The sequence below is a fragment of the Apodemus sylvaticus genome, chromosome X (assembly GCF_947179515.1).
Source record: "Apodemus sylvaticus chromosome X, mApoSyl1.1, whole genome shotgun sequence".
Taxonomy (NCBI): Eukaryota; Metazoa; Chordata; class Mammalia; order Rodentia; family Muridae; genus Apodemus; species Apodemus sylvaticus.
Window position 1 is genome coordinate 1,387,045 of NC_067495.1, and position 11,142 is coordinate 1,398,186.

At 45.5% G+C, this 11,142-nt stretch overlaps 2 protein-coding genes and 1 pseudogene across 7 annotated transcripts in view; 2 read left to right on the plus strand and 1 right to left on the minus strand.

Annotated features, from left to right (window-relative positions):
* The window catches only part of Rbm10 (RNA binding motif protein 10), a 30,632-nt gene extending 25,356 nt beyond the window's left edge, over window positions 1-5,276 (minus strand). For 3 of the 6 annotated variants that reach the window (XM_052170498.1, XM_052170495.1, XM_052170492.1), the window contains exons 1-2: window positions 4,860-5,276; window positions 2,854-2,988 (exon numbers count right to left, since the gene is read on the minus strand). Coding sequence is in view for 5 of the 6 variants with exons in the window: in XM_052170495.1 (XP_052026455.1) it covers window positions 2,854-2,870 (17 nt within the window). In the remaining variant the exon portion in view is untranslated. Of the gene's footprint in view, window positions 1-2,853; window positions 2,989-4,828 lie in introns of all 6 variants that reach the window. The other 3 variants (XM_052170497.1, XM_052170496.1, XM_052170493.1) reach the window with 2 other exon arrangements.
* A 101-nt stretch (window positions 5,277-5,377) lies between these two features.
* Window positions 5,378-7,311, plus strand: Ndufb11 (NADH:ubiquinone oxidoreductase subunit B11). The gene is made up of 3 exons (XM_052170499.1): window positions 5,378-5,844; window positions 6,790-6,920; window positions 7,095-7,311. Exons 1-3 carry the CDS (start codon window positions 5,644-5,646, stop codon window positions 7,216-7,218), a joined length of 456 nt encoding a protein of 151 aa, XP_052026459.1. The 5' UTR covers window positions 5,378-5,643; the 3' UTR covers window positions 7,219-7,311.
* Window positions 7,312-7,937: 626 nt separating this feature from the next.
* On the plus strand, window positions 7,938-8,114 carry LOC127675972 (uncharacterized; annotated as a pseudogene).
* The last annotated feature ends 3,028 nt before the right edge of the window (window positions 8,115-11,142 follow it).

The window sequence follows — 11,142 nt, forward strand, 5'->3', positions numbered from 1 at the left end:
ATTGCCAGAATCCAGATAAAAAGTCAGATGCAGTAGCATGTGTTTGTAATGTAGTGATGGCGAGCTGAGAGGAGCTAGGATAGCCCTGGAGCTACGGTGAAATTCCAGGGCAATGAGAGACCTTATCTCAAACAAAAGGTACAAAGTACTCAAGCATGGTCCTTAAGGCTGTCTTCTCTCTCTCTCTCTCTCTCTCTCTCTCTCTCTCTCTCTCTCTCTCTCTCCCTCTCCCCCTCCCCCTCTCTCTTACAGACACACACACATGCGCTCATACGTGCATAGCCCCTCACATGTATACACACAGGCTGACATGGGTACATACATCTACACTCACACAGAAATACACACATATAAATAAAAATAAAATAAATTGGGGTTGGAGAGATGGCTCTGAGGTAAAGAGCACTTACTAGAGATGGATGCTGGGAACAGAAAGTACATCAAGTGCTCTTAAAGCTAAGCCATCTATCTTTCCCATTTCCTAGGGAAATGCACTTTAAACGAGTAGGATATTAAACAGGTAGACTTTTATGCCATTTATGTTTGCTTCACTACAGTTCTTAGAAAAAGATGACCACTTAGAAATATGACAATTTCCCCCCTCACCAAATACAGAAATTTGATGTAATCTCAATCAAAAGTCTTGTTGTTTTGAGAGACTTGATTCTTTTTCTTTTTATGAAATGTTGAGGATCACACTTCTGGTGTGTCTGAAGACAAGAGCTGCAGTGTACTCAAATAAATAAAACATAAATATATCTTAAAAACAATGTCTTTATCTGACAACAAATTCCAAAGCATAACTACTTGAAGCTCAATCATACATTACTTATAGTGATCATGGTCTACAATCAAATCAGTCTTTCCTTAAGGGAGCACTGTATTGATCCTAACATTTCACATGTGCTAAGTAAGAGTCATCAACTGCCTTTCTTTCTTTTTTTTTCTTTCTTTCTTTTTTTTTTTGTGGAGACAGGGTTCTCTGTGTAGCCCTGGCTGTCCTGGAACTCACTCTGTAGACCAGGCTGGCCTTGAACTCAGAAATCCACCTGCCTCTGCCTCCCAGAGTGCTGGGATTACAGGCGTGCGCCACCACCACCCAGCTACCAACTGCCTTTCAAAAGACAGTTTTAAAAGGAGGTCAGTGGTAGCCTTGGTAGTAGATGCTAGTCCCACTCCTGGAAGGCTGAGACGAGGCTGGGGAGTTGCAATGAGTTCCAGGCAGATACAGACTACAAAGTAAAACCCTATCTCAAACATAAGTAAATATGGTTGGAGAGATAACTCAGCAGTTAAGAGTACTTGGCTGCTCTTCCAGAGAACAGGTTTGATTCCCAGCATCTGCACGGTGGCTCATTCAAAACTATCCAGAACTCCAGTTCCAGGGGATCCAATGGTAGGCACCAGTAACGAGTGTGATGCAAAAACGTTCATGCAGCCAAACATTCATACACAGAAAATAAAGTAAGTAAAATGGCATTTATAAGCTAGGTCTGCAGTATAGATAGGCCTGTAAACCGAGATACTCAAGACACTGACGTAGGACAGTGGCAAGGTCATGCCTGCAAATCTGTTCCGGGCTACAGACTGAGTATAAGGACAACCTGGAAAATTTGGAGTGTATCTCAGAGTAAAACGTGAAGGTATAAAATAGCACAGCCCTTGCTTACCAGGGTACAGCACTTGCTGAGCAGTGCAAGGCAACCTAACACCTCACTCCTTGGGCCAACAAAGACATTTCCAAACCTGCTTTTTCTCCAATGTTTTATACATTTATTGACTGTTTTTTCAAGATGGGATCTCAAGTAGCACAAGTTGACTTTGAATTCCTGATCCTCCTGCCTCCATCTCCAAGTCCCAGGATTACAGGTACACACTACCATGTCCAGCAAAAATTTTAAGACTTTTCTGTAAGAGTTTGGTTTGCCTTCCTGGGCTCTCTTAAATATGATAGATGAGTCATTTGTTTCAGAATCAGCTGGGACTGGAATCTACCAGAGCGCCAGAGGATCTTATACTTACACTCAACATCTCTAAATTGTACCAAGTGTGCTAAATGGTTTTTTGGTATCAGAGCTGAAGAGCAAAACAAAACTATATATGCCACAAGACGTCACAATCTGTTTTCCAGCTTCTCTGGAAGGTGAAGTAGAACTTGAGCCCAGGATTTGGGGAGCAACACAGATAACAGAACAAGATCCATCTCAAAACCACACTGTCACCCCAGCTTTAGGAAGCGGAGGCAGCAGAACCCCAAGTTGGCCAGTATGGATTATAAAGATTATAAAGAGAAACCGTCTCAAGACAAAAACAGGCCTGGAAGATGCCTCAACCTGTAAACTGCTCATGGTGCATGAGGGCGAAAGCTTGATTACCCAGCAGGTGTGGCACATGTCTGAGGAGGTAGGGAAAAGAGCTCCCACAGGTTTGCTGGCCAGCCAGTATAGCTAAGCCTGTGGGCTCTGGGTTCGACGAAAGACCCAGTATCAAAAAAATAAGGTGGAGGAGCAATTGAGGTAGACACCTGTCACCACTCTCTGACCTTCACACCCATACTAACAGTAAACCCACCCTCACAGCCAGTCGTGGTACTCATCAGGCTGTTTGGTAATCACCAGGAAACTATATGGTCTTCCATGTAACACTACACATAGCTAGACAGTCTCTTAGGGGAGACCTACAGTCATTATGTCTCATTCACCTCTGCATTCCCAGAGCATAGATACACATGTGCTGAAAAGAGTCCATTTCTTGGCTGTGTTGTTTCTTCTACCTAGAAGCGCCCTTCAGCATCATCCTAGATCAGTGCTCACATGGGGATATACCTACAGTGTATGGGAGGGGACAACTCACCGGCGTTCATACTCCATGTCCTGATGGGATTTTTAGGAGCTGCTGGGGCTCCTCAGTAGCTGTCTCCTTTCACTTCTTAGTCACCCCTGCTGCCAGCATGATCTGCCAGTCTGGGTGATACCTCCTGCAGAGACTCTGCAGAGAATGGAAGGGAAAAGGGGGTCAAGGCAGTTGGAGCAGAGAGGGCCTCCTTGAGAAGACGGTCATTGCCAAGATTCCCTATTGTCCTATAGCCCAAGGACATTGTTTTCCACTTCCTTATGCTCTAGTGCAACAGTTCAGGAAGACAACCCCCTCTTGGGGAAAGCTCTCTCCTTTCCTTTCCCCATAACCATGAGGCAACACTTCACTACCCTAGAAAACAGCAAAGCCCTCATCAAACAAAGCTATCTTACAGAGATTTGGTGGGACCACTGGCTATATGACCAAGGCTTTGCATTCTTAGACTGGTAGACAAATGTAAGTCCATGGTCGGTTGCTGGGAAGGGAAGGCCAAATGCTGAGTGATTTGCCTAGATTAGGCAGAATAAGACTTGCACAATAATTGGATGGGGTATACTTGAGGGCATGTTCAAGGCCCTGAGGTCCCATCCCCAGCATCACAAAAAGAAACTAGCAAAACACCAAAAGACAAAACAGTAGCAAAAGACTTCACAACAGAAGGAATCTCTACTCTTTCCCATGGGTCAAGGTATTATTACAATCTCCAAACAACATGCCAACTATACCCCTGACAAGGCAGCCAGAAACCCTGAAAGGCTTTTTTTTTGGGGGGGGGGGGGCGGCTAACTTGGCAACAAGATAGCTGCCACCTCCCTGGGATTTTGGCCAACACAGGTCTGGTCCTCAACACAGCAAGTAGTTCAGCCCTAATGTGCAGCCAGGTCCCCAGGTGGCTAACTCCCGAGGGATCTTAGCCTAAGCTTTCCAGAGGCAAAAGGGACCTCTTTCCCAAATGGTTCCAAAACATCTTGTTCTACCGAGTGAAAGGGAACGGCTACTTCATCCAACTTTTGGGACTGCCATGAGAACTATAAGACCTGAGAGTGATGTGACCCAACCAGAGATCAGAACTATCCCAGACTCCTCAGCTGCCACGCATTGTACAGGGACCAAGTAGAGCTAGGCAGTTGCGGTTCTTGCCCAACTGTGGGCTGCCACCACACCTTTCCTCTAAGTACGCATGTACCTATTTTTCTCTTCCACCTTAAGCCACTGAACCAGTTAACTTGTCCCAGATGGGGAAAAGAATCACAGCCAGGAACCCTGACCCAAAATGCTCAACGGCAAAAGAATGAGTCTAACATTGTCGCACACACAGTACAGAAAAGAAACAAAGTTACAGACAAGCGTCAAATAACCAAGGACCAATATCACAGGATACCCGAGACACAATTAAACGGATTTCCCTTCTAACATATAGACGTCAGTGTCACAGAATCAACTTCCAAAAGAAAAGCCGGATAGATATTCTCTGCATCTCCGCCCCAAACTAACAAGACTGCTTCCTGATAAGGATCAGAGGTCAGATACAGATCACTTTCTTTCTCCGCGCTCGCCACCCCCATCCCCACCACATAAATGAATAGAGGCCGCAGCCAGAGTATTTCCCTGTGGATAGTTAAGTAACACCGGGCAGTCAGCACACCCGTGCTCTAAGAACACCCACGCAAACTCGCAAACACGCGCCTTCCAAAAGATAAAAGTTCGGTGGGCAAATACAGTTAAGTCACAGTACCCCACTCCCATCTGTCCCTCCCTTCCCCCAACCCGCGTGTACCCATCCCGCGTCCCAATCGCGCACGCGCTTTTGCTTTCATAAGAAAAAGCTGGGGTGGGGGGACCATACCCCTTTTCAGGTGCAGGCTGTGCGGGCATCCTTCAGCTCTGTGCAAACTCCGAGTATACAGTCCGTCCCCGCTCCTCTTCTATGCATACTAGCCCTCTCCCCCTCCCACGAGCCCAGCTCCTTTACCTCGGTCCCCACGACTGGCAACGGCGCTCACCTTCTCGGCCCGGGCTGTCAAGGGAGGGCTCCCAGGCATCACCTCCGCCCGCCACCACCTCCTTCAGAACTGTTAGTTCAACAGGAGCCAATGCATGCAACTACCAAGTCCAAGACTGGGGGCAAAAGAGAGGAAAGGGGGGAGGGGAGACGCGCCCGATGCGTTGCCCTCCCAAGGAAACTCAGTGCCGCCTCCTCCTAGCCGGCCACAGTCACCAACACAAAATGGCGACGAAAAGAGAGCCGGCGCTCCGACCATCATCCACCTACTAAGGGAGCGCGCTCCGGCCGGCCTTGACGATTGGTTGCCGGTCACCATGGGCTGGCCCTGGCATTCTCTGATTGGCAAGCATATGCTACCTCCCCATTCCCCGTGAGAACGGCCCAGGAGTCCAGAAAAAAGAGTAGCTATTGGCTACCCCTAAGAGGCCCGCTTTTTAGAAGCTTGCTGTCCTTTGAAGTTGAAAGACAAGTAGAAGCTCCACCTCTTTCCCTACAGGGCCATCTAGAAGTCACTGTTTTCTTATGAAGAAAACGAACAGAACTCTCAAAAACAAATCTCTCCCAGACTGATAAAAATGATAAAGTTGATACAGTAGCGACACAGCGTGGGAGGTACAATACAGTCCGCACCTCGCTGCACTAGAAAACAAAGTTAGGCCAGGGAGCTATTTACCGAGGTAAGGGCGGAGCGACAAAAATCGCGCTGGGATCAACCGCAACTGCGCACATCGTATTTCCGTCTCCTCCCCCTGCACCCCCAGGACTCCGCAGTGCAAGCCGTCATGGCCGCCCGTCTGTTAAGCTTGTATGCTCGCCGCCTGTCAGTAGCGGCGGCTACACGAGGGCTCCCGGCTGCCCGCGTTCGCTGGGAATCCTCCAGGGCTGTAATTGCCCCGTCCGGTTTGGAGAGAAAGCGGCAACGAGAACCGACCATGCTGTGGCAGGAGGACCCAGAACCCGAGGACGAAAACGTCTACGCGAAGGTGAGAGGGAGGGGGAAAACGGGGCGCTGTAGGGGCCAATCTGGAACAGGCAAACCAGCGTTGACGCGGACATTCTCCTGCCCGCGGCTTTTGCAGTACACAAGATCTTCAAATATTCAGGAATTTTGCCTAGCTTGTTTTCCCCTTCCTAGGACTCGAAGCGGGATTTGGTTTACTTGTAGACAGAAATCATACTGAAAGTGGGCAGCACCCAAAGCATATTAGAAACGTTATAATTAGGGTAATACTAAACTCTAAGGTGACAGACACATGCGTGATGCGGACAGTGCTACATACTTTGTATTTATTTACTCCTCTAAATTCTAAAGTAGCATGATTTTGAAGTAGGCACTATAACTGTTACAGAAGTAGGCGTTATAACTGTTACAATAACATAGATGAGGATATTAAAACATCTTGGGCTGGGTGGTGGTGGTGCACACCTTTAATCCCAGCACTTGGGAGGCAGAGGCAGGCGGATCTCTGAGTTCGAGGACAGCGCGGTCTACAGAGTGAGTTCCAGGACAGCCAGGGCTACACAGAGAAACCCTGTCTCGAAAAAGAATAATAAATAAATAAATAAATAAATAAATAAGTAGCACCGTCCAAGGGTGAAGCTTAACAAACAGGGTGAGTACTCCCAAACAAGTAGGTGAGGCCGATTATTCATTTGGAAAGAAAGTCAAAATATTGGATGAGGAGATGGTGGTGGATTCAGTGGTGATTACATTTGGAAGAAGAGCTTTCTAGGCCGCGCAAGCAGTCAGATGTCAAAGCCCTATGGTGGAAAGGAACTTCATGTACCCTAAAAGTAGAGAAAGGATTTTAATGAGGGCTAAGACGTTGGTTAGAGATTAGAGGGCAGATTAGAGAGCAGTGCATGCAGGGCCAGCATATAGCTTTATGGGCAGCAGGAAACCCTCATTGACTTCTCCCTCTCCTCAGAACCCAGACTTCCATGGTTATGACAGTGACCCTGTGGTGGACGTCTGGAATATGCGAGCTGTCTTCTTCTTTGGTTTCTCCATCGTCCTGGTCTTTGGTACCACCTTTGTGGCTTATTTGCCTGATTACAGGTATAGGGGTTTTTCAAGAAAGTTGAGTGGGAAGGGGTAGAGTCAAAGGTCCAGGTTGGAGGACTCTCTCACCAGAATTCTTGCCCTGCACTGGTTGGGGATAGGGTGCTGAGGTGGGGAATTGCTGTCTGGTGACTTTCCCTTACAACATACCACGCTTGTTGATGCTTCTAGGATGCAAGAGTGGGCCCGCCGGGAAGCTGAGAGACTAGTGAAATACCGAGAAATCAACGGCCTCCCCATCATGGAATCCAACTACTTTGATCCTAGCAAGATTCAGTTACCAGAAGATGACTGATAAATTACTGAGCAGGGCTTAAGAAGTATTATTCGTCCACTGGGTGTTATTTTCCTGCTTCCTCAGAACACCTTATTAAAGGAATTGAAAGTGTGACTGGCTACTGTTGCTTTTGTTATGGAAGAGGATATATGAGAGAGTGTGTGACAAACTTCCAAGGGCCACTGCTGCCTTTCTTGTTTGTCTGTTGTTGTGTAACACTAAGGTTTGGTGGCTTGGTACTGTATTTCATGGCCCTGCCGACTGCATACCAAGGAGATGTGGCTCCTCAAGAATCTCAGGTGGTTGCTATTAGGTAGTAGCTAGAGCTAAACTCATCAGAAGTGCATCTGGTCTGTATAGTCAAGGTTTCGGAAAAAGATGTCTGGCACTTCAGTACAGTAACCTGGGGTTCTTCAAGCAGTGGTTCTCACCCTATCTAATGCTGAGACCCTTCAATATAGTTCCTTATTTTGTGGTGAACCCTGAGCCATAAAATATTCTCATTGCTACTTTGTAACTGTAATCTTGCTACTGTTATGAATAATCGTAGTGTAAATGTTTTTGGATGTAGAGGGCTGCCAAAGAGGTTGTGATACACACATTGAGAAGCACTGTCTTGGAAGCATTTGACACTCTTCTGAATGTAAAAGATATAAAATTCTAGAGGGACAGGTGTTCCGATACATTCTATGCAAAGCAGTGCTCAGCATAGTGTGTGCTTGAACATTTGGTTCACCAATGCTTCTCAGCCTTTGGCTAAGATAAAGTGCTGTATCTATCTGACATGTCCTTTATCTGAGGAAAATATATCAAATGATTTTTTTTTTTTTGCATCAGGAAGAAGGAATAGCTTGCTCTGTCCACTATATGCATGAATCTGGTATTACAGGACCATTAGGAATAGTGCATTCATTGCGAGGGGGGGCATTAAAAAATTGGTATATTCCCTCTTATATAAGTGACATCAATCTAACTATGCCTCTTGGTTTATATATCAAGAATGAATGCCTTCCATTTTCCCATGCCCTACTTCATCAAGCTCTCGGCCCTTGAGAAATTTTCACTCTAGCTATACTTAAATCCTAAAACCTAGAAGTTACACTTCATTCAGCTAAATCCTAAAATCCCTACCCTCGGCCCTTCTTTTCTGGCTGCAAAGATCACTTCTTCTTGTTCATTGCAGCCACCTACACTGCTTCTGAATTAAACAGAGAGTTGGAGAGATACAGAGTTCAGGTGGTAAAGTACTTGGCATGCAAGCACAAGAGTTTAATACCTAGAACCTGGGTTAAAAAAACCTGGGCATGATGGCATATACTTATAATCTTAGTGATGGCGAGGTGGATTTCTGGTGCTCCCAGGTCAGCCAGCCTAACCAAACTGGTTAGCTTCAAAACAGTGAAACAACGCAACAGTTCCTGAGGAATGACACTTGAGGTGCACCCACAAACATGCAACCCCACAAATTATATACGCACATATATAAACAATGTACACTATTATCCACTGTATTTTCCATGTCTTTTTAGCTACGAAGAGGTACTTCATCTACCTTTATGGCTCTAGCAATAAAAGGAAAAAAGGAAAGGCAAGTTCCCAGGGGGCTGTCAGATTGACAGTAACCATTTTGTTCTTGTCTACCGTATTGATTTAGTAGGGGAAGAGAGGAGAAAGAATATGGTTAAAGTACATGACATGCTTGAAAGAAATTGTATAAAACTCAATACAACATACAATGAATATATAGCCACTAAAAAGGGGAAATGTCAGCCGGGCGTGGTGGAGCATGCCTGTAATCCCAGCACTTGGGAGGCAGAGGCAGGCGGATTTCTGAGTTTGAGGCCAGTCTGGTCTACAGAGTGAGTTCCAGGACAGTGAAGGCTACACAGAGAAACCCTGTCTAGAAAAAACCAAATCCAAAAAACCAAAAGAAAAAAAATGGGGGGGGGGAGAATGTCAAAAAAGTGTTACATATTCATTATGGAAAAAGTAGTCCTGCGCTCATGCTCAAGGTGCAATTTTTCCCAGTGAACTTTTTTTTTTGATTTTTTTTTTTTTTTTTTTTTTTTTTTGGATTTGGTTTTTTTTTTTTTCGAGACAGGGTTTCTCCGTGTAGCCCTGGCTGTCCTGGAACTCACTCTGTAGACCAGGCTGGCCTCGAACTCAGAAATCCGCCTGCCTCTGCCTCCCAGTGTGCTGGGATTACAGGTGTGTGCCACCACCGCCCGGCTCCCAGTGAACTTTTTTAAGTATATGGATGTTTTGCCTGTATGTGTGCCTGCACACCATATTCTTCTCTGGTGCTCAAAGAGAATGGGGAAATGGTGTCAGATCTCCTGGGACTGGAGTTACAGATGGTTGTGAGCTGAGAAACCTCACTTCAGATATTGAAGCTTAAAAATGAAAGCTTCCTTTTCTGATCATTTAGGGAGGTGGCTAGTTCAATATCTGAACCGATTTCCTGAAGGGAAAGTATATAACATATTTATAGAATGGGAACACAAAGCCAGGGGGCTTGGGGTGGGCTGTTACATTGACCAATCATATTTTGACACAAGGGGTTAAACAAAGAAGTTAAAGTTAATGACTTTAACTTATCCTTATCCGGGTGTCTGGTTTCAGGGTCCTTGAGTCAGCTTTTGTAGTCAGGTCCCCTCCTGGACTATAGCCTGGAATTTAGAGTGATAAGAGAACAAAGGAGTGGTCTAGCAGCATGGGGTCAATTAAGACAAGCAACACTTGTGTGTGCCTTCATTGAGATAATGGGATAACAGCTAAAGTCTTCCCTCTTTGCATCCTTTACTGGTTAACAGGCAAACAGGAAACAACTGAAGAAGCAGGATAGGAGTTAGGTTCCGGGGCCTGGGAACATGAACTCAGTTTTGATCCTGCCAGCAAGGTGGAGTTTGTTCCTGAGATGACTAAACTCAAGAAACTACCTCCTAACATGGGGAGTCAAACCAGGGTCCTCTGGAAGACTAGCCAGTGCTTTTAACTCCTGACCTCTCTCTCCAGCTCCAGCAGAAACTGGTTGTCAAGGCAGGTGTTTACTATGTAGCTCAGTCTGACCTTGAATTATGAGATCTTTTTGCCTCAGCCTCCTAAATACTGGAATTAGAGTGTGACACTATCCTGGCTCAATGATTAAAAATGGAAATTTAATGTAGACAAAAATGTAGACAAAGCACATTTTCTTTCTCTTTTTAACATTTTATTTATTTTATTTATGTGAGTACACTTTAGCTGTCTTGAGACACACCAGAAGAGGGCATCAGATCCTATTATAGATGGTTGTGAGCCACCATGTGGTTGCTGGGAATTGAACTCGGAACCTTTGGAAGAGCAGTCAGTGCTCTTAACCACTGAGTCATCTCTCCAGTCCCAGTTCATTTTCTTTTCTTTTTTCTTTTTCCTTCCTTTCCTTCCTTTCCTTTCTTTCCTTCCTTTCTTTCCTTTCTTTCTTTCCTTCCTTCCTTCTTTTCTTCCTCCTTCCTTCCTTCCTTCCTTCCTTCCTTCCTTCCTTCCTTCCTTCCTCTCTCTCTCTCTCTCTTTCTTTCTTTCTTTCTTTCTTTCTTTCTTTCTTTCTTTCTTTCTTTCTTTCTTTCTTTTCGAGACAGGGTTTCTCTAAATAGCCCTGGCTATCCTGGAACTCACTCTGTAAACCAGGCTGGCCTCGAACTCAGAAATCCGCCTGCCTCTGCCTCCCCTAGTGCAGGAATTAAAGGCGTGTGGCACTGCCACCGCCACCCAGCCCACTCATTTTCTTTTTACAAGTTAAATATCCCTATGTGATTAGTTCTCTGATAAAGAATCAACATGAGGTTGACTTATTACTATTATGGTGGTGATGATGATGATGGATGTGTGTACAAGTCTGTGAGTGTGAGCACATGCATACATGTCATGGCCGGAATGTGGCGGTCAGACAATAGCTTTATGGAA